The sequence below is a fragment of the Callorhinus ursinus genome, unplaced genomic scaffold (genome assembly GCF_003265705.2).
Source record: "Callorhinus ursinus isolate GAN/ISIS: 27379988/994484 unplaced genomic scaffold, GSC_fseal_2.0 scaffold25, whole genome shotgun sequence".
In the NCBI taxonomy this organism is placed as follows: Eukaryota; Metazoa; Chordata; class Mammalia; order Carnivora; family Otariidae; genus Callorhinus; species Callorhinus ursinus.
This window is the reverse complement of record NW_027397087.1, coordinates 31231417-31254869: the sequence shown is the minus strand read 5'-3', so window position 1 is coordinate 31254869 and position 23453 is coordinate 31231417. Positions and strand designations below refer to the sequence as shown.

The following is a 23453-nucleotide window of genomic DNA, read 5'->3' as shown; positions in this document are numbered from 1 at the left end:
TTTACCTCCAAATACTTCACTGAGCAGATGGAAAAATATTTTGCTAAATAAGGAAGTAAAATCCTTATTTTACTTATAATTATATTTTATTTTATATTTTATATTTTATTTTATATTTTATATTTTATATTTACTTATATTTTAACACTAATACAGATGTACTGGATGCTAATCTCCTTTTATACTTTTTTTTAAGTAGGAGCCCAACATGGGGCTTGAACTCAACGACCCTAAGATCACAACCTGAGCTGAGATCAAGAGTCAGATGCACCCCTCCTTTTATACTTATATCCTGCATTATTCTATTACATTATGTACATCTGTACCTACAAATAGTTGTTATATTTTAACAAGTTATATCCAATGTACTGTTTGTGTTCTACACTTAGTTTACTATGATTTTTTTTTTTAAGATCTTATTTTTTGAGAGACAGCACAAGCACAGCGCAGGGAGGGGCAAAGGGAGAGGGACAGACTCTGCTGAGCAGGGAGCCCGATGCCGAACTCGATCCCAGGACCCTGAGATCATGACCTGACCGAAGGCAGACGCTTAACTGACTGAGCCACCCAGGCGCCCCTAGTGTAACTATGATTTGTTAACAGCTATTACGTTAGATGTAACATACCTTGGTATAAATACAAGCACACCATTTGTTCTAATTGAATATATAACTCCGTCAGATATGCAACGCTCCTCATTGTCTGGGTCTTTGTCTTTAAAATACATGCACTGGAAGAGCTCAGTGGATTGCTTCTGAGAATGCTGTGCTGCCTGCAAGAAGAAGCACAACCCGACGCACGCTAAAGCATGCTGACATTCCCGGGGGAGACACACAATTCATACTCCCACAGACACGGTGTCTTTAAAAAATGGCTGGACTCTAGAAAAGTATTAATACAAATATTCTTCTCTATTATGAATTAAATTAGTTTTGTGGGAACCTAACCATCCAGCAATCTTTCCCTCAAAAATGTCTTTTTTGGAAAATTAATTTTTTAAGAAAAAAACCTGTTTGTTATTTAGAATCTGTTACCATTCATTCAGGTAGAGGAAAGTATCCATATCTATGCCTTGCCTTTATTTTCAAGTCTGTCCTACCATAATCCTGCTGGTGCAAGTATAAATTAGTATTGCTACCCTGGAGGGCAAGTTGGTAATTTATCAAAGTTTTATTTGTGCACACCTTCTGAGTCAGCAATTCATTATCGCCAGGAATATATCCAGGCAACAATCTTTGAAGTCTGTAAAAGTGTACATACAAGGATGGGTATAAACTGGGTTGCCTAGAACAACAGCACTGCCCAACAGAACTTTCTGCAATGATGGAAATGTTCTATACATCTGTGTTGCCCCAAAGGTAGCCACTAGCCACACATGTCTAGGAGCATGTGAAATGTGGCTAGCGCAACCAAGGAAGTGAATTTTTAAGAATTTATTTTTATTATTATTATTTTTTTAAAGATTCCATCTATCTATTTGACAGAGAGAGCGAGAGAGCACAAGCAGGGGGAACAGTTGAGAGAGAGAGAGAAGCAGCCTCCCTGCCAAGCAGGGAGCCCGATGCGGGGCTCGATCCCAGGACCCTGGGACCATGACCTGAGCCGCAGGCAGACGCTTAACCATCAGAGCCACCCAGGTGCCCCTAATTTTTAAGAATTTAAATAGCCCATATGGCTAGTGACTATAATACTGCAGAGCAGTGAACTATAATACAGGATACAAAAAATTATATTAAACATTTAGGTAGTTTCCAATTTTTCTGTATCACCAAGTGCTCTCTTCTATGCTGTACAATACTGTAGCCACTAGCCAACAATATGAAATACAATACAAAGCAGCTTCTAAAAGAAAGATGTAATTACTCTGAAGTGATGCTGTCAGTGACAGATGTGTCAAGTGCAAAAGATTTCAGAGGAGCAGGTATGGTACCATTATTCGTTATAAATAAAAATGGGCTATCTTGGGGTGGTAAGATGATACGTGGTCTTTTACAGGTCTACTTTTTGGGAAAACCATCTAACCTACTGTTAAATCTCCTAAACCCACATTAAGTGACTTCATAACATCTATAAATGTATTGAGAGCAACACAAGAAACTTTACAATTTTTCATGTTATTTCATTGGGGAGAATAATGCAGAATTTAATTGGCCAGAGTATATGGCACTTTGTTCCACCACATAATAAAGCTGATATTCTCTTAGCAAAAGAGATGATGGCTAAGAGAATTTAAAATCCCCTCTTACTCGGTTTCTGTTGTTGATATGTCTGCATAATTCCTCAAGATCTTTGTTGCTGAACAAATTGTCCTTAATTTCCGTTTTCTTATCTTTTGAAATGGCTGCCATTAACAGTCGGTGTACTACTATATCTGAGTATCTTCTTATCGGAGATGTAAAGTGAGTATATTTATCTAATGCAAGGCCTTCAGAAAGAAACCAAAAGATGGAAATCAACAAACAAATATAGTTTTTAAACGACCTGCTCAAGGTTATGGCCACACAAAAGGAAATGCTATCATTCACCATAATGATGGAACTCTTCCTCCGCACACGACCCAGTGGAGAAATACAGTGCATTAGACATGGCCTGTGTGGCCATGGATCGCAGCAATCTGTTTACGATGGGGTCGTTGGGGTCATTCGCATTATCCAGAGAATCAGCCAGTGTTTTATTGGACCTGACAAAAAAATCGGAAAGACCTCTATTTAGTTCCCAGCTACAAGTCAATACTCTGAAGGAAATCTTTCACTCTGAAGAAATTTTATTTTGGATACATTGTAGAAGCAACTCTTTTCAACTATTGCAATGTAGTTTGCTTTTAAGCTTGAAACAAAGAAAGTGTATCAATTTAAATACCATCTTTTTTTTTTTTTAAGATTTTATTTGACAGAGAGAGTGAGAGAGTACAAGCAGGGGGAGCAGCAGAGGGCGAGGGAGAAGCAGGCTTCCCACTGAGCAGGGAGCCCGACGTGGGGCTCGATCCCAGGACCCTGAGATCATGAGCTGAGCCAAAGGCAGACACTTAACTGTCTGAGCCACCCAGGCACCCCTAAATAACATTTCTGAAGTAGTTAAGAGCAATGTACTGATATCTATGTGGTTAGGTTAATGCCCAGCACATAGTAGGTGGTCCAATACTTTTGTGAACAGAATTCTTAACACCCTTAAGTTAAACATCCCTTACACGTCAAAGAACGGACTTTTTGAAAATCAAGAATTACTGATCAGAGGGACTTAAAAAAAACTAAACTAAACCTGAGGTGCACAGTTAGGAGAAACTTAAATTATCTTCCTTTTCTTAAAGAGAAAAGGACAGCAAATATTCTATTTATTTACTCAATCTTTAAAACCCAGGAAATGTAGAATTACATTAAAAGTGAAACAAGTCAGCCTATCATTCAGTTCTGTACTACAGCCCATTAAGAGAGAGGGAGGGAAGGAAAGATGGAAAATGATGAACAGAGCATCACGAGTGGGCTGTGAGCTTTCCAGCGTGACAGACGTGAATGCGTGGATTCAAGTCCAGACTCTGCCCTGACTCACTGTTAAACTACAGGTAAGTCACTTAACTTCTCCAGATGGGATTCCCTATCTGTAAAATACAAATGATACAAGATATCTGAAAGCCCTTACCCAGTGAGCCCCCCACACACGGTGCTCACCCAGGCACTCACCCATCAAATAAACCAACAAAAGATACATCACAAGGGCGCCTGGGTGGCTCAGTCATTAAGCATCTGCCTTTGGCTCAGGTCATGGTCCCAGGGTCCTGGGATCGAGCCCCGCATCGGGCTCCCTGCTCCACGGAAAGCCTGCTTCTCCCTCTCCCACTCCCCCTGCTTGTGTTCCCTCTCTTACTTTGTCCCTCTCTGTCAAATAAACAAAATCTTTAAAAAAAGATGCATCACAGAGGAAAAAAAAATCCATTTTGGTAAATAAATAAAAGATATTTTAAATAGCACCTGTTATTTGAAACAAAATATTGAAAAAAAATCCTCTATACATCATTTTTTAAACTTACCCTTTTGTTATTTTATTTTTTTGTTTTTAAGTAAGCCCATTGTGGGGCTTGAACTCATGACCCCGAGATCAAGAGTCACATGATCTACCAAGTGAGCCAGCCAGGTGCCCCTGTACATCATTTTTAATAGGGAAAATCTTTTGTCCTGGAGGGGGGTGAATAAAGATGTCTCATTCTGTGAAGGGATGGTATAAATTTATCATCGGTGTGGTGTTTTAGAATATTGCCTCAAAGATAAGCTGCATTTTTAAAGTAATGAAATAAATAGGATTACTTCTTGGTATTTGCCTAAGGGTTCTATGAAATTAAACCAAGGGTAACAGGTTCCTTAATACTGCATTACAAATCGTAGCGGATCAAAATTTTGCCTAAATAAGCTCATTTTAATTTTAATCTCTATACCTACATTATAGTATATGAAGAGAGCCAAGAAGTTTTCTATTTTTGGTCAAAGATCCAGCTGTCCCATTTTAGGAACTACTGTAAGATAAGTAAGTGTAGAGCACTCCCTGCATTCCTCTGCCCCCTCAAGAGAGGAGTTACCGTGTATCTATGAAGAAGCCTTTTGCTTTAGCACATTCTCGCAGTTCAGAAAAAAACTCCTGGTGTGGAGGAGGGTGTTGGCGCAACAAGGCCTGATGAGGGAAGCTCTCCCAGATCTTCTTGGCTACCCAGTGGTTGGCCAGGATCATGCATTCAGCCACCGTCTCGTGGACTTCCAGGGGCTGCTTGGGGATGAGGTCATGGATGTTCTTTTTTTCATCCAGCTGAACACGAATCTCTACCCCCTCCAGTTCGAGGGCACCGCAATGGTCTCGCTTAGCCCGGATGTGGCGCGCTATGTCAGTCAACTTTCCAATGGCCCACACTAACTCCTCTAGCTTGGCTTGCTTGCTCTTCTCATCCAAGTCTCTGAATTCTGGAATGTCATCAACAATGTGGAAGTTTCCGTCCAGCAGTTCCTGGGCTGCTTCATAAAATAGTTTGTATGCTGATCGAATAATGGTTCTGCCGTACCACACTTTCTTAATTTCATAGGAGGTTTTATCCAATTCCCATATGACACTTACGGCATACCTACAAAACCAATAAGGCTAACATCATTATTTCTTCCATTTTTGAAGCAAGTAGAACTAGACCCTGGATGTAACTTAAAAGAAATGACAATGCTACAGGTTTTTGGACCAATGTCTCAATCCAAACACTCCACCATTAGCTCAAAAACTATTTAAAATTCTAACAACAAAGTTAGATTAGGTTCTGTTGAGCTCTGAGCAAATATGAAATTAGTTCACATGTAATGTTACAAACCTAAGCTTACAGTTCTCCATTTTGATTAGACTAGCATAGCACTGATAAGAGTCAAGTCTGGTGGGCTCTCTAGTAAAGAAGAAAGCCTTTCAAATCTTACAGACTAACACTGAACTATCATATCACTCTCGATGGTAGGTTAATTAGCAAAAAGTTCATTTTGTAAAGAACTACTTTACCATCAAATCACTCTGTTTAAAAACATATGCAACATTTGCAACTCATATAAAAAATACAGGGCTAATTTTCCTAATACATAAAGAGTTCTTATAAATCAATTACAAATAGATGGAGAACTAAAAAAAAAAAGGGAAAGGAACATGAAATAGTTCACAGAAAAGAATACATACATAAATGAGTATTAAACATACACAAAAATATTTAAATTTACTCATAATAGGAAAAGTGCAAAATAAAACCACCTAAGTAAGATACCATTTTCATCTCAAATTGGCAAAGGTGAAAAAAATACAAAATACTGTGTTGGCAAGGCTGTTGGGGGGAACAAGCATTTTCGCACATTAGCGGTGGGAATATAATTGGTGTAACCTTTATGGAGGGCAATTTGATTACATCTATGTAAACACAAATGCATATACCCTTTGACACAGAAATTCCACTTCTAGGAATTTATCTTCCAAGTATTTTAAAAATGGACTGACTTATGTTCCATGTAATTCGGTACAGTTTTGTTTGTAATAGCAAAAGACTGAAAACAATCCAAATTTCCATAGATAAGCAACTGTTATTAATATAGGCTGATCTCCAAGCTACATTAAGAGAAATAAAAAGCAAGCTGCTGAACAGCATATATACATATAACATCACCATTTGTATATAAAAGAGAGACCACATGTCCACATTTGTGTGTATATGCATTATGTCTAGAAAAATACATAAGTAATTGGTAACTGGGGGCGCCTGGGTGGCTCAGTCGGTTGGGCGTCTGCCTTCTGCTCGGGTTGTGATCCCAGGGTCCTGGGATTGAGTTCTACGTCGGGCTCCCTGCTCAGTGGGGAGCCTGCTTCTCCCTCTCCCTCTGCTATTCCCCCAGCTTATGTGCTCTCTCTCCCAAATAAATAAAATAAAATAAAAAGAAATTGGTGACTGGGGGAAAAGTGATAGGAGGGGAGCCTTTCACTAAATATCTTTTGGAACCTATAAATTTTGGACTATATGGTTTTATATGTATTCATACAAGATAGATGTAAATGTTAACTACAATAAATAAACAAAAAACTCCCTAAGTTCATGATCCTCATGCAAAACAGCCTCAACCGGGGAATACATATGCACAAAATCATCCGTGTTTGTTCCCAGACTTTAGCTGAGTTTAAAAAGCCAACAGAGGGAGAAGTGACCTCACAGCTAGACAGGCAGAAAAGACGAGGGGAGGGGAGGGGAGGGGAGGGAATGGGAGGAGAGGGGAGGGGAGGGAAGGGGAGGGGAGGCTAGAGAAATAAAGCTGCCTACAAATAAGTGGCGCAGAGGGCACAGGGGGAAATCAGGGGTGGAGAGCAGGGGGCGGAGCATATTCAAAGGAAGAGGAGAAAGAGGCCAGAAGCGAAAGCACTAGGCATCACAGAAGGGCCAAGACAAGCCCTGGTGATAAAAAAAAAAAAAATCATGAACAAACTCACCTATCAACGCCTCCCAGAAGAGAGCACAAATCAGCGCTGAGGATGGAGGGCAGCATGTCATAGCGACGGTCTGCTAAGTAGTAAGTGGTGGCCCTGTGAATGACACATACATGGGTGCGTGACCTTCAGGAGCACAATGGCTGACTGCAGGGGCCACGGGGAGGTAAAGGGCCATGTCCTCAGTGCAGATCACCCAAGACTGTTGCTTTTTCATAAAGTGCAGCATACTGGGTAATCGAGGGGACTAAGGGGGGCTGCCTTGTGCTGAATATTCTTCCACTGACATAAGAAAGAAAAAAATGACATGAATCTTAGTTGTCTAGGAAAAATTAGAGTGTAATGAGCAGGTATTTATAGAAAACAGTATCCACACAGGAAAAATTTAACTCATTGCACTTCAGAAGGAAAGTGGGTTTGAAAAGGTTCTGTTAAAAAAAGGAAAGGTAAATTGACCCAGGAACTATTTCTCTAAAGGGAAAGGGGAAGTGGACCTCCATTTTTTTTTTTTCCCTAGAAGGGATTTGCAGAATTGCACAAAACTGGGAAATCTTTGTTTTGAGACTCTGAAACTCGGGAGTTATGGAATAGGTTAGAGTCACAAATACACTGCTGGTGTCAAAGGACATTACCTTGTCCTAGCTTCAATGTCGATATAAGAATTTGGTGGCACGAAGTGTGTTACGTCTGCAATGTGGACCCCAAGTTCCAAGTTGCCATTAGTTAAGGTTCTGACTGAGAGCGTGTCATCCACATCTTCACAGCCTTTTGGGTCAATGCTGAACACAAGATGGGTTTCCCTCAAGTCTTTCCGTTCTCGTTCCTCTTCAGGACTCACTTTCCAGGGATTTCCTGGTGTGTTGACTGGCATCTCACACATCTGTATGACGAGAGTCAGATATTCAGCAATTCTCGCACCAAAAGCTTCCTATGAACACCTGCTCTGGAACATTCTCACTGCAACCTCACAGAAATCCCATTCATTCCCTGTTACCTTTTGCAATAAACTTATGTTTGCTTCTTTCGATCAATAATTATTTAATAGGTGCCTAATGTGTGTCAGGAACTGCACTAGGCTCTGGAAAGGTCAGGAGCCAACAGGAAAGACGAAGTCCCCTGCCCTTGAGGACCCTTACAGTCTGGCAGGAAATGTGCCAGTTTCCAGCAGCTTCTTTAGTTATGGAGGCCAGAGTAAGGATGAATGGGGGCTTAGAAAGAGCACAACCTCTTCCCCATTTTCAAACGACCCACTTGTTTAAATGTACTTGAGCTTTTAATTCAAGTCAAGCCCTAAAAAAAAAAAAAAAAAAAAAAAAAAAAATTCAACATGTCCCAAGTACTAAAAGCCTATTCCTTAAAGATAATTTAAGCAGGACCAATCTAGGGCACTTTCTCTCTATTATTACCTGTTTAGGCCATCAGTTTGCAGTTAAGTAGGCTAACCGGGAAGAGAAAATTCTAGTCCTGTGAAGTCTAATCCATGCTTTATTTTATTCTAACATTTTCACTAAGAGCTGTCAAAACAAGTCAACAAATAATTTCCAGAAACTAATGTTAAGCATAAAAATTTAATAATCTAAAATATTCTAAAATATTTTACTATTATAGCTACTGTTCTGTCAAAGACTATAATGAAAATAACACCCATACGCTCTTGACGGCAATGCAAACTGGTCCAATTTTTCTGGAGAACAATCTGCCCATACAAATAAAAGCCACTTAAATTTTTTATGCCCTTTGACTTGGTAATCTTACTTTAAGGATTACATCCCAAGAAAAATGATGCAAAAGAAAAAAGAAAAGCAATGTTTGTAAAAATGTTTGAAGTAGCATTTCTTCTACTACTGAAAAATTAAACAGCCCCATGCCCAACAACTGAGGAAGACTTAAGCCAAGCAGAGTACGTCGGTATGCAATAATTTGCTTTAACTATGAAGTAGCTATGTCAATACATAGAAATAATTTTAAGTGAAAGAAGAACAGAAAATAGCACGGGCACACTATGGATCTAGTTATGCGAGAATAATAAACAAGATTTATGAGGATTTTAAAAGATCATAAAGTGATGGAAATAGCTAATGTCGTATGTTTATTGAATTTGTGTTTTCTGCCAAGGTTACAAAAACTGTTTCAGGAGCATTATTTTTTGACCCTCAGGTCAGAGACATGTGGAACCCTAGAAGCTGCTCCCCGTGGCTCTGTGCAGGCCTGTGGGTGAGTGATTAGGACAGGGAGTGGAGCCCAGCAGGGTCTGTAACTAGGCACCCTTGCAGCTGCCGGCGATGGATGTATACTGACAATAAGCCACTGACATACCATTTTTAGGCACAGTTGAAAAATGTAAAAATTTGAGAGCTGTGAGGCTCTGGGAAACTAACTACGCACTTGAAGCTGACTTCAGTCTGGCCCACCCAGAGAATAGAGAGGAGTGACATTCTTCCATTATCTGCGGCTTTCGTGAGTGGTTACACAGTACAGAGACTTTTCTTCTTAACGATGAAACAAACAACAAACGAATGCAAAAAGAAACTGTACAGAATGTCTTTCACCAGACCAAAGGACTCGGGGAAACCGGACCTGAGCTTCGGAGAAAGGGACAACCGAAATACTGTTTTCCACCAAGATGGTTGCGATTTCCCCTTCCAGGTCCCCGATTCTTCCTAAAACACGCACAAAATGTCCATTTGGATACACAGATGTCGCCTCCCAGGAATCGATGCGTACAACCACCCGGAAGTCCTGCACAAAAAGAAGGAAAAAAAAAAAAAACCCCACCAGCCCAGCACCAGGAATTAAGTGGGTCAATCAGAAGCACCAGATAAACAAGATACACAGCATCAAGCTCCAAAAAGAGTGGCCGATTTAATAGTGGGTTTTGCTTCTTGTTTTGATTCTTGCTGTTTTACTAAATTGCCAGATGGTTATGTAAGTGATTGGCCCAACGCTCTGGAAGGAGGCAATACCTCTCTACATCAAATAAACAGGCTGCAAATTTTAGTCTGTTAAAGAAAGCCAACTGTGACACATTCTAGTTAACATTTGCAACACGAAGGAAAACCCCATTGTGCATAGTACAAATTCCATTTCAAAACAAAAATCTCAATTTTGCTAGTGTGGGAGTTACTTTCTACTTTCTTTTTTTTTCTCTTTCTTAAAAGATTTTATTTATTCATTCATGAGAGACAGAAAAAGAGGCAGAGGCAGAGGGAGAAGCGATGAGGGACTCGATCCCAGGACCCTGGGGCCATGATCCGAGCCAAAGGCAAACACTCTACCGACTGAGCCACCCAGGCATCCCAGCTTTCTACTTTCTTTGAAGTTACTTTCTCAGTTTTAAGGGCATCTTCTGGTGGGGAAGGAGGGGTCGTGTGAACTGAACCCCACTGCCCCCAAACTCCAGCAAACCACCACGGGTTTGGAAAGCGAGGGTTGAAACTGGCCTGAGAGAGCCTGCAGAAGGCCTCCAAGGATGCAAAGGGTACACAAAGACCTGGTTATTGGCTCAGGACATCTTGCTACAAGGTGTCATTTACCAACTGCAAAACATCAGGCCAATGAAATTGGGCCATGTTCGTACTCTTCACCACAGTAAAGGTTTATTTCTAACTTCCTTGTTCACGTCCTCTCTCCAGTGCTATATTCCTTTATGGATAATCGATTCGGTGCAGTACCACTATATCATCCCTACAGGGCAGAGGGATCGTATTTCTGTATCACTGGCTGGAAGAAAGCTTGTTAGTGTTGGCAGAGCATATCTATTGAAAGTTTCTGTGTCGGACAGCCGGATAATGTATGTACTCCGTAGTTGTCCTACACAGCTCTTTCTAGGACAGTTTCTCTCTGGCCTTCATTTATTAACCAAGGACTGCTTAACAGATGGTTCTATACATTTAGAATTTTTAAAAAACAGGATCTTGAGATGCCAAATGCCATCAATAATTTAGCCCTTCTTATGCAAAGGCATTAACCATGTTTCCTGGTAGAGCTGGAAGGCTGGCAAAGACGGGAGGAAAAGGGGAGAAGTACAACGTCAGCTACCTGGAGAGCTTCCGCTTGCTGAGTGCTAATGCGGATTTTGGGAATTCTGTAATCCCAAGGTGTAACTAGGATTTTCTGAGCGTTTTTGCCCTGAGACTGGACCTCTTCTTTGGACGGAAATGTCACCACATAATCCCGCCAGTTCTTCTGAAGGATGCCCACCACTCTGCCTTTGGGAAAACGAAACAAAATAAGGCCTTAACTGGTGAGATGTTACATTTCTGGATGCCGGCTAGTTCAGCGGTGAGGAAGAAAACAGGAAACACAACGTCCCATTTGTATCAAGCACATCTACACAAGTAGAGATGCTTAAACATTTGCCTTCCTGGCATTTTATATATACATATATTTTTTTCCTCTTAAAGATTCTATTTTATTTTTGACAGAGAGAGAGTGTGTACAAGCAGGGGGAGTGGGAGAGGGAGAAGCAGGCTCTCCGCTCGCAGGGAGCCCGATGCGGGGCTCGATCCGAGGACCCTGAGATCATGACCTGAGCCGAAGGCAGACGTTTAACCATCTGAGCCACCCAGGCGCCCCCCTGGCATTTTATATTAAGATGGCTAATTTTTTGAAAGATAATTTTTTTTTTTTTTATAACATCATCAGTTTACCCTTTCTGCTGTGGGGTCTGATGTGACACTTAGCATCCATTAGTCCCACTTTCCACTTTCTCTTTTGCCCTTCTCTTATCAAGCTCAGGTTGAGGGTGTCGGGAAAAGCCAGTGATTTTTACCTTTTTTTTTTTTTTTTTTAACTTATGCCCTCTCCTGTGCATATTCACTGTCTTTCTTGCATTTTCCCACCAGTCAAGATCATTTGGGTCAACACTATATACAATGAAGTATGCAAATCGTTAAGTCTGACATACAACACTTTTCCAGCATCACTGACTGAGGTCAAGAAAAAACAAACTTTAATAGTTAAAAGTGCTATCTTTTGACTATTTAACTATTGACTGATTGAGCCCCTACCAGGTATGAGGCCCTGTTAGGTGCAGGGAATGTCGCAGTATCAGAACAGACAAAGCCCCTGATTTTCTGGAGTGGACGTTCTAGTTTGGGTGTCCGTAGGGCTGGGAAACAGACAATAAAAAGTAAATACATGGAAGGTAGTGATGTTTGCTAAGGAAGATACAAAGCAGGGTAAGGTGGCCAAGAGTGACACAGGGTCAGCAATGGCAGCTATTTTAAATGAAGTGACCATGTGAGCAGAGACTTGAAGTGAGGGAGACTGGCATGAGGTGGTCTGGGGAAAGCTCGTTTTCGGCGGTGAGAGGACAAGCTGGTCAACGTGGCAGGAGCACAGTGACGACAAGGACAGTGACAGAAGGCAGCCAAGCCAGTGGGACCCTGTAGGCCACGGTAAAGACTTCAGATTCTATTCTCAGAGAAACAGGAAGCAGTCACTGGAGAGCTCAGAGCAGAGACATGACTGGACCCAAAGACCTTTAAAAGGACCCCTGGGGCTGGCTCCCGTGGGGAGAAAAGGCCGTTTGGGAGCGAGGGTTGGCAGCGGGGAGACGAGTGAGACGGTGGCTGAGAAAGCCACGTCCAGAGATTCTCATGGACCCGGTCAGGAGAGGAGCGGCGGGGCGCGGGGCAGGCCGCACAGGAAGGCGGAGCTGCCAGGCCTTGCTGATGAGTGACAGAAAGAGTGGAGGGTAAATCCCAGGGCCTTTGGGTTGACCGCGTACAGAACGAACCTGCCATTTATTGAGAGGGGGAAGACTCGGGGAGCGGCAGGCTCGGGGGTAGAAATCAGGAGTCTGTTATCAGGCGTGCGAAGTGGGAGGTGCCCATCCCCATTCAGGCGAAGACGCCAAATGGACAACTGAGGAGACCACACTGGAGGCTGAGCAGGGCGTCTGGGCTGGAGAAACAGAGCGAGAGGACTGAAGGGCATTCCGCGAGGAGCCCAGGTACATCCCGGAGGTCCGTAAGCTGGAGGAGCTCGAGCAAAGGGACTGAGAAGGAGCACCCAGCAGGGGAGGCGAAGCCCCCAGAAGCCCAAGAGATGGGGCAGTGATCTGTTGGCCAAATGCTGCCGAGGGCTACAGGTGCCCAGGGCTACAGGCAATGAGGTCACCGGTGCCCTTGACGCAAGGTCAGGTCAAGGGTTTCTGGGGTCGTGGGCGGCTGAATGTAGCGGCTTCGGGAGACAGTGGGTAGAGAGGAAGCAGAGAGAACGCAGGGTTAGGGGTTGCACTGAGTCTCGCCATACACTAAAGCAGAGAAACGGGCAGGAGCCGCAGGGGGTAAGGGACCTGAGAGGATTGGGGTTCTGTTCTGTTCTAGGATGGGAGATATGATGGCATATTTGGAAGCTGAGGAGAATAACATCAATCTGCAGAGAGGGGGCAATGGGTAATGGAGGAAAGGAAATGATAACGAACCTTAATAACTGTAGTACTTCTGGACCGTTACAGACAGGACAAATAAACATCCCACGGGAAAACCGGAAACTGGGAGGCCTGCCAGCGGGCTCACCTGTGGGCATGGGCTCACTCGGGGGGTCTCCCAAGGCCTTGTCCTCACTGTCATTCTCACACAGGGCGGCCGTTCTTCCTTTCCATTCATTTCTAGGGAGCAATTCCACGACTACCACGTCTCCATGGATCGAGCGGTTTCGAGCCTTCATCCCATGGATGAGGATGTCACTGACTAAACCTGTTTGGGCGGGCACACAGAAACCCCATAAAGCCGCGGGGGAATGCCGCACATAATGCATCTGACGTCTAATCTGCGTCGCTGCAGAGCAAAGCTTCCTCCTTCAAAGGGGAGGTCAAACTTTGTTCCACAGGTTAGGAATGAAGAAACGTGGCCACCGCATCCTCTTATGTCACGTGCTTTGAGAAGGGCTTCCTCTGCCCATATTTATGGCAGGTGGCCATTCCCTGCACCAGCCTACGTAAGCCCATGCTGGAATTGTCACGCGCTGTCAGGGGCCACGCAGCCAGGGAGTGGTAAGCGGGCCAATGAACCACGTCGGGCGATGATCCCGCCTGACCCCCAAGCAGCGGACAGTGGGAGAAATTCTCCTTCTCCTTCCATTCAGCCACGTTCCTTCGACTTTCAGGGTGTTTTGCTCCCTGCCATTGAAGACCGAAGAGCTACACTCTGTTATGATACAGCTTATTTACACATCCTCTTCATTTTTATCACTTTTAAAATTATTCCAGTAAGGCCACACAGGGCAGTGTCTTAAAATCGTAGCCAAACTGCCTCCGAAGGAGATTCAGCCCCGCCGCTCACCAGATGTGTGAACTTGGGCGAGTCACTTTGCTTCTCTGTATGACACCTTCCTCACCTGTAACCTTGTGTATCCTCACGAAGAAAAGGGGCAAAACAATGATGATAACTACGTTAAGGGCTTAGCACAGTACCTGAGGTAGAGTGGATACTCGATAAAGTTTAGCTGTTCTCAATTTTAAAAATGGATTGCAATGAAACCAGATAAAACGCAAGGAGAAAAATCACCAATCCGGGATCCCGCACACCCAGAGTGGGGGTAATCCGACTGGCATATTCGACGCGAAGTTTCAGCTTTGCTTTCTTTACTGTGTAATATCATAATAGAGATGTAGTACGGAAATTTAGGTAAGGCTGATACTGAACCTGAATCTTTACAGCTGGCTCCTTGAAGTCGAACGAAAGCTTCCATTTGTGCCCTGTGTTTGTTGACATTCAGGATTCCCTAAAATCACAATGAAAATCAACTGAAAAATTTCTTTTCTGCCCACTTTGCCTCCAAAGGTACAGTTTTCAAAAAGTCTATGAAAATATCCCGAAAAATATTCTTTTAAGGTCTGGGATCCCTTCCTTTAGGAGAAATATCCATCACCAAGGTTTCTTTTCTCCAGAGAACATCATTTTGAACTATTCTTGGCTACACAAGGTGTTGAAAGTGCCAGGATCTGTCTTACCTAAGTGATGAGTGGTCTTTAAAAAATCTTTTTCCTCAAATATCCTTCTTGGAATGCCATAAACTTTACTACCAAGTTGGAAGCACTAGCCACTCAAGGCATACTCATTTATTTTTTTTTATTTTTTAAAGATTTATTTATTTATTTGACAGAGAAAGCCACAGTGAGAGAGAGGGAACACAAGCAGGGGGAGTGGGAGAGGGAGAAGCAGGCTTCCCGCGGAGCAGGGAGCCCGATGCGGGGCGCGATCCCAGGACCCTGGGATCATGACCTGAGCTGAAGGCAGACGCTTAACGACTGAGCCACCCAGGTGCCCCTCAAGGCATACTCATTTCAAATACCCACGCTTTAGGGGCACCTGGGTGGCTCAGTTGGTTAAGCATCTGACTCTTGATTTCCTGTTGGGCGTGGAGCCTCCTTACAATTCTCTCTTACCCTCTCCCTCTGCCTGCCCCGCCCCACCCCCACTCTCTCATAATAATAATAATAATAATAATTAAAATACCCATACTTTAGGGACTTCAGCATGGTATTCTCAAACTTTGACCTGCATAAAAACTGAGCTGCTTGTCGAAAATGTAAAATTCACGATGGAACAGTTCTGTACCTTGATAGTGGTGGCGGATACACAAATCTACTGAGGTGATAAAACTTCGTGCATGCATAGACACATCAAACTATTAAATTTGAATTATAATTGTATCTGATTCCTTCTCAAGACAGCTTGACAGCTTCTGGGTTCTGGGTCCTGAAGGACCACAAAAGACCCCTTGAATGGTGCAGGAAAATTACAAAGGAGTGAAGAAGCCAAATTTCACTAATTTCACAATTTTGTCAGATCTCCATACCTTGATTCAAAAATACCTTCTCTTTCCCAGAGAGGTGGAGGCATTTATAAGACTACGTGTGTGATGCTCAATATATAACCCAATTAAGAAGATAGAGCAGCTCCCAACCAGACAACAAGGTGTCCACAGGAAGAACAACTCTCAAATCATCTTAAACACGGACATCCCTGGCTTACTCATGACCATTTTATTTCCGGCCTTTGAAATTAAAGGCCCTTGATAGGCCAGTAAAGCAGAGAAGAAAACATGCCAGCTGGTGCCAACGCTGATGCTTCATGACCACCCTCACCTGGATGTAGCGTCCAGACTTAATGCCGGCTTCTAACACTTCCAGGGGAAGATGTTCTGCGTACTCCTTCCCGTGGCTCTCCTGACTCTCATTCTCTCTTTCCCGTTGAGACTGAAGGATAGAGTCACAGAGCTCGTGGGCGGCCTTTAAGTCAGGCCAAAAATTGTCCAGGTAATTCTGCATTTGATAAAGGCACAAGAGAAACGTGGTCAGAAGATAATGGTGCTTCCTTGCGGGACTATCACCAAAAGTCCTGCACGGGAACTGTGGGCACGCGGTTTGGAGGAGGTGCTCAATGAGCGTTACCTCCCCGAGCCTCACATCACTGGCTGGTTTTCTACCATCTCACTCTGCCCTGAAGCTGAGCCAAACTACCCTAGGGAGGCCCTTCCTCCCACGGAACGCTTACTGGCACTTTCGAATCTCCTCCTACTCTTTCCCCCACCGCTGCATGCATGCACGCCCGCCCGTCCTGCCTGTCTTCACCTGCATCTCATTGCTGCAGAAAATGGCCTGCAGGGAATGGAGAGAAGAGCTCTTCTGTGTGCATTCTCGTCTTGCTTCTTCTTTGTTTGGTTTTTTTTTTTCATCTTGAAACGTTTGAAATTTCTAAGAAACTTAAATAAGCACGTAAAAATGGCAAGGAGGGAAGTGTCTGTGGAAACGTCTCCTCCCTCCCCGCCCCTGCCACTGGCTATGCCAAATAAGCAGAGAGGGGCAAAGGAAAGGTTTTCTATTCTTCTGAGGCCTTCCTCGCCTAAGCTCCCAGAGTCTCGGGGACCGTCCACAGATGTGGTAACATTCCTCATGTAGACGTTGCTATTAGCGTGATGACCTGGTACGAAATGTGACCGTGAAACAAGTCGTCAGGGTCCCGTCCGTGTGGACTTACTGAGTGTTATTGCATCTTTTGGTGAAGTTCCGTCAGAGCGACCCCAGACCAAACACCCAGCACCACCAGCGAGAGGACAATGTGTCTTGAGGCTGGCTGTGCTACGTCCAGAGTACACTCCCTCAGACGGTTGGCTCTCACTGAATAACATCCGTTTTACGGGTGTTTTTAACTAAACTTTATGTCTAAGGTAGAGTCTAGCACATTCTCTTTCCTCAAATTAAAAAGAAAACACACTTTCCTTCTTGTCAACGCCAGCATTTCTCCCACTGACTTCAGGGACCTGTTCAGATCACTTCCTTTCTTTCCCAAGTCCTTCGAGAAGTTGTGTCTGTGCTGACTCAGTACCCCGATTCCATGGTCGCTTGCCACCACCAGGCTTTTGCCACTATGAACCGCCTCTTCACGAGGATTTATTGGCTCCCCTCTTTCCAGCTGACTTCAAGTCCCCACAGGACATTCTGGCCTTCCTTCTCATCTGAACTCCACAAGTGTCTCTTTTTTCCTGCTATCATTCGCCTCTATGAAGCCCTCAGTCACAGTTTGCTTAGGAGACACTATACACAATAAAATGGCACTCTAGGACTGGACTACAAAGAAAAGTAATTTTAACAAAAAGTAGAAAAATGTAATTTTAGTCAACTGTCCTCTGCAGGAACAAGACATGATGTATAGCAACAGAAAAAGCAAGTGACACCGTCATTAATATCCAGCGCCCCCGGAATTCTCTGGCATGCCAGAACACTTTGTTAGAGCAGGGCCAAGAAAATTCTATTGGCAAATCTTTAGCAATACAAGCACCTGGGAACTCTTATAGCGTCTACAATTCAAAATCCAACTTGACTTTCTGTGAACAGACAGGGGTAATGGAGGGTCTCATTCGAGGTTCTGAATCAAAAAACTGATACCAACCATGGGAACTTGATTGGCCAACTGGACAGACACACGAGACCAATAATCTATTGGGAGGTTAACAGCCATCCCACTTTCCCAAAGGGTCCCCCTAAACCAGGAGAACTGTGTTGCCAACACAGCCCAAGAAACGGTCACCAATAATGCTGCTCCTGTCTGTGATCTGGACACCAAGCTGATGTGACAGCCTTCCTACAGCACTCCTCACCCCTTCCTCTCTCCCTACTAACCCCGGTGCACGTTCGTAAGTGGGGAAGAGCAAGCAACAGCAGAAAAACAAGGCTGGCCTTCAAAACTATGTGGCGTGGGTGCTCAGAAAAATAATTTGAGAGGCAGCAGAGCAGGGTGGATAAAGAGCTTTGGAGTCAGAGTTCCGGGGTTCTAATCCTAGTCCGACCACCTGCTACCTGTGTTGACTTTGTGCAAGGTGCTTCGCCTTTCTGTGCTTTAGTTTCCTCGTCAATAAAATATGGACAATAGGGCGCCTGGGTGGCTCAGTTGGTTAAGCGACTGCCTTCAGCTCAGGTCATGATCCTGGAGTCCCGGGATCGAGTCCCGGGATCGAGGCCCACATCAGGCTCCCTGCTTAGCAGGGAGTCTGCTTCTCCCTCTGACCTTCCTCCCTCTCATGCTCTCTCTCTACTATTCTCTCTCTCTCTCTCAATAAATAAGTAAAAATCTTTAAAAAAAATAAAATATGGACAATAACATCTACCTCGTGGGGCTGTTGCAAGAATTAAATGAAATAATCCACTTAGAACGGTGCCTGGCATAGATGAATGTTGGCTATTACTATTAGGTGAAACCATGTAAAACTGCCATTTTGTAGGTCAAAACCAAGAGAATATTGGCAATTTTATAAGATCCAACCTCGTCTCACCATCATCATTCCTAACATTGTTACTGTTAGAACTACACACGAGTCTGCAGTCAACAGGGAGCTTACTGGGCTGACGTCTCAGATGCTGTGGGTCTTACAGTCACAGGGAGTTTGCCCAAATTTGCTGAAGTCAAGATTGCTTAGTTGGAGAGAAACAAAGACACGGAACTCGTTGGTGGAAGTCTTCCTTCACTATTTTCCCTTTTCTGTACTGCCAGTGGGCCCGAGAGCATTATGGGCACCACTGAGTAAGTGAACACACACAGACGCACTCATGGACACAACAGATGGAAGTACCTTGAAAGAAATCACAAACACTCCTTCTGTCTCACTTCCATACTGCTGAATTGCCTCTTTGTCTTCTGTCACCATAACGATTGGCATCCTATCCTGGCAGTGGTGAAAGTACCACACGGCTGCATTGTATATGCTCCTGGAAAAGCAAAGGGCACGTGAGCCCTCCCAAGACAAGCTGCTGTTCAAAGTTTCACCCTTGGCTCTTAATCTGTTCCCCTTCGGTCGATGCAGACAACCATTTGTTCATTCAACAACTAATTCCCGAGCACCTATTATAAATATGCCCTGGGTTCGGCACTCTGGGGGACACAAAGATGAATCAGAGAGCACCTGACATCTCTTCTCCCTGAAGACATCCAACTGCCACAGCAACCTCTTTCATTTCTTGATATGGTCTGGAAACCGTGAGGCTCTTTTCCTACCTTTTAGTTGGCATGCTGTGACACATAGCACCGCACAGGTGACGAGCTAAGCTATTGTGAGGTTGAAAAGACGAAGAAACAAGTCTGGCTAAGAGCAAAACTAGGCTGCAAACAGCTAAAGATCATAATCTAATAAGGTCTGCTATGGAATCACATGAAATGTCTGGAAATCTTCCTGAAAAGAGCCGGAATTGGATAACACAGCCTAGGTCTGAAGACATGTGTTCGAGGCTGGATTATGTTTCCAACGATGTGTATAAACTCGGACAGCCGGTATCTGTAGGCATCTGTTTCCCTTTCTGCAAAGTAAGATGCTAGGTAAGGTTCCTTTAGTTTTAGGTCAAAAAAAAATTCAGCCAGGGACACCTGAGTGGCTCAGTCAGTTAAGCATCTGCCTTCGGCTCAGGTCATGATCCCGGGGACCTGGGATCGAGCCCTGCATCGGGCTCCCTGCTCAGCAGGGAGCCTGCTTCTCTCTCTGCCTGCCACTCCTCCTGCTTGTGTTCTCTGACAAATAAATAAATAAAGTCCTTAAAAAAAAAATTCAGCCAACATAAACTGTATGAGGCTATGTAGTTAGGAAGTATGATCATTCTAAGTACTCACATGTGACCTAATCTAGAGAAAGATTTGCTTTCCCTTTCTGGTATTGAGCCCTGTGGGAACTTTGGACTATAATTAAGGACTCAGTATGCATCAGTGCTTATTTTACTTTAGAGAATTTAAATATTTAATGGCTATATAAAGAAATACAAGGAAAAAGACGATTTAAATGTTTTGTATGGATAAGACCTTTGAGAGCTGAAGATCTCTTTGGCTCTCTGCAGAAGAGCACAGCAGAGGCTATCGGTGCCCAGCACCTGTGCCCCAGGCCCACCTCTGACTTGGGCTGCAGCTGGGCGGCACTCCCATTCCACCCCGGGCCCACTGAGTAGAGTCAACACCCCTGCAGAATGACCCTCAGTTAAAGGCCAAAGTCTTTTGCCACCCTCGCCTCCGTCCTTCCAGACAACTTCTGAGGCACACACTGGGCAGCTTCTCAGAGGTTCCCAATAGGACTGAGCCTCAGTTTCCCACAGCAGTAACACATCCTTGACTGTCTTCCCTCCTCCTGTCTCACGCCCTGCACTTCCTCACTCCTGTTTCAGGGACTTGGTCCCCACATCAACAACCCACACCCAACTCCTTGCTTCAGACTCTGCTTTTAGGCGGATCTAAACGGTGACACCATACTTCCTAAAACAGCTTTACCAGAACTAACCTACCAGTTTCAGTTTAACAAGACTGGTTGGGATATCAGAGCAACCTATACCGGAAAAACGGAGATGATCTTAGCTTGAAAGTGGACCTTCCCCGCCCCCCACGAGCATTAAATGCCAGCTGACTCACTCTGAGTATCTGTGGCTCCCTTATGACAATTTCTACAACATACATATATTTAAACGATATATCTAAAATAGTGATGCATTAAGCATTTCAGTATTAATCATAGTTCCAGAATAACTGCTGGCTTATTCTAGCACCCTACTTTAATCAATTCTGGATAACCAGTGATAAAGAAAGTAAAGATAGTCACGCCAACGCACAGCCATACCTGGTCTGCCACTTTTCCATGGATTCTCCTCTTTCTCGAGGGAGATAGCAGTGCTGCTGGAATTCATTAGCAAAGAGAATGCAATCATGACGTGCATCCTTCAGGAGATTTCGCAATTTGTTATACTGTCTGGGACACAGAGGAGAAAAATAAATCTGACATAGCAGGCGCTCATCTACTGCTAGCTCTTGCTAAGGATCAAAGAAGATGAGGCATTTTAGGACAAAAGATTGATTAATTTAAAACCCAAGAAACATTTATATTGGCCTTAGTGCGCGTAGTACTATTGGGCTGTTTTTTCTCAATTTCGCCTGCTAGAATGTGCTCAGGCAGCACCTCATTAATTAGCTTGTGGATCAATCACCCCCACCCTTTCCCCTTCTAGACTTCTGGCCATTTATTACAGAATTATATGACCCTGCCCTGCACAGCCCCCTCTTCAAAGGCTCAGGCCTCTGCAGGACCAGAGGCAAGCAGAGGTTAGCACTTTATTTTTGTGCCTCACTTTGTTCTATAAATGGCATTAGGCATGAGTACATTCTACTTTTTGCTGGAAGCCTGGAAAAGGACATGTAAAGGAAATAAGTTTGGAGATTTATCTGTGAATTTTATTAATGCAGCCGCCTCACTTACACGAATGAGGGCTAGCTTCATCTGTCAGACAACTAACAAAGTTTTAAGGTTTCTCCCATCAGGAGATCCTTCCAGTAATGCTAGCCAAAGTCTCACATCAAATACGCAGCCGCATATGGGTCAGTTTCTAAGACGGTGCTTTTCTTTTCTTTTTTTTAAGAAGGTGCCTTTCAATAGTCTAGGTAATATGAAATACAGAAAATGTTCACAGTTATCTTAAAGGAAGCCAATTGTTTATTTAAAAATGGACTGATATTAAACCAGATGTTAAATTAACATATAAATTATCCAAGGCAGATGACTGGCACTGAACATGTGTTTTAATATAAAACTTGTGCCTTTCCATTCCCACCTCCAGCCCGCTGCCGTGGCTAAAAAAAAAAAAAAAAAAATGAGTCTTTTCATTAAAGCAAAGGCAGAACTCTCCAACTTCTCTTCTTTAAATAAATGCCAATCACCAATATCTGTGTCGTCTTAACACTTAATTAGAAAACAAGAAACACTGATTTTATTTTCTTAGTAATTCTAATCTTGAGCTATTTTAAAAAGAATCATCAAGTAATAGCACTTCTACAATTTCATAATAAACAAAAGGATTTAGTTTCATGTCGGTGAATGGCAGCTTTCCTGGAGAGCAGAGAGTGTGGTTCACATGCCTGATAAATGTTTCCCAAATGCATACATGAACTCACAACTCCTTGTGACAACAGTGATCCAAACATAAGCCAGCAGTGTGTCAGGACCCACCCTGACATTAGCAGAACCCTGTGACTGTTCTGCCAGGCTCTGTACACACCCCTGGATTTGTTGTGACACCTGCACTCTGGACCCTGGGATTCTCCAGCCCTGAACTCCCCCAGGTACTGATGTTCCACAAGTCAGACCCAGGGCGTTTATACCAAATTAGAGGGACGACACAGCAAAATATGCAACTTAACAAAAAGAATGTTCTCAATTTAAAGTTTCGCTCCCATATATTTTCCTTAGACTTGTTGTGCATGCTTCCATTTGTCAGCTACCTATCAGCCGGATAAGACGAATGAACAAATGGCACAAGAATATTAATGGGGAAAGGAGGAAAGACTGAATCACTCGGGAGTGTGACAGTAGGGTTGTCTTGTAGGTATGTGGGCTTATGGTTGTAATTTAATAGGGCATACATACAATATAGTCATATTTTTGCCAGTCAGAGCTGGTGGTGTGTACGATGGGCTTGGACATACGAGTATCCTGCCCAGAGCCAGCAAAGAGCATCATGGTGCCTTCAACAAGTTTGGTCTGGATGACAGGAGAACAGCAGTTTCAGAGAGTCAAGTACAATAAAACGATCTGAAGTTTTAAAAATTCCAGTCTTACAGAAGAACCCTAGTTTTCCTGCACTGGCTTAAGCATTCCCCCAAATCTCTATTATTTAAACAGTTCAATTTCTTACAGGTACGGCCATGTTTACCTTCCTTAGATTGATTTCTGTACTATTTTCCCGCAATGGTGAGCTTGCCTATAGATGCAACATCCCCTCTCCCTGCTGACTGTATTCTCGGGGGATCAGAAGCGGGCATCCCACAACCAGTCAGCGGACGTACAATACTGTATTTCTTCAACCAGTTTTTGCAGAACCCTGCTAGGGTGTCTTAGGTAGACTTACTTTCAGAGGTCCTTGAGTTTTCCACAAAAATTTTAAAAGTTTGTGTTTTCCTCTATATTAGGTGTATCTTTTTTTTTTTTTTTTTTTTTTTTTTTTTTTTTTTTTTTTT

General features: G+C 43.4%; 1 protein-coding gene across 4 annotated transcripts in view; it reads right to left on the bottom strand.

The window, feature by feature from the left end:
• DIS3L (DIS3 like exosome 3'-5' exoribonuclease) overlaps window positions 1-23453 on the bottom strand; it is a 31529-nt gene that overhangs the window by 970 nt on the left and 7106 nt on the right. For 2 of the 4 annotated variants that reach the window (XM_025883839.2, XM_073877222.1), the window contains exons 3-15: window positions 21067-21195; window positions 19051-19186; window positions 16070-16246; window positions 14625-14703; window positions 13497-13676; window positions 11011-11180; window positions 9550-9711; window positions 7605-7852; window positions 6976-7068; window positions 4568-5101; window positions 2526-2680; window positions 2247-2425; window positions 627-772 (exon numbers count right to left, since the gene is read on the bottom strand). In XM_025883839.2, coding sequence (XP_025739624.1) covers window positions 627-772; window positions 2247-2425; window positions 2526-2680; window positions 4568-5101; window positions 6976-7068; window positions 7605-7852; window positions 9550-9711; window positions 11011-11180; window positions 13497-13676; window positions 14625-14703; window positions 16070-16246; window positions 19051-19186; window positions 21067-21195 — 2388 coding nt within the window. Of the gene's footprint in view, window positions 1-626; window positions 773-2246; window positions 2426-2525; window positions 2681-4567; window positions 5102-6975; window positions 7069-7604; window positions 7853-9549; window positions 9712-11010; window positions 11181-13496; window positions 13677-14624; window positions 14704-16069; window positions 16247-19050; window positions 19187-21066; window positions 21196-23453 lie in introns of those variants that run through there. The other 2 variants (XR_003210521.2, XM_025883840.1) reach the window with 2 other exon arrangements.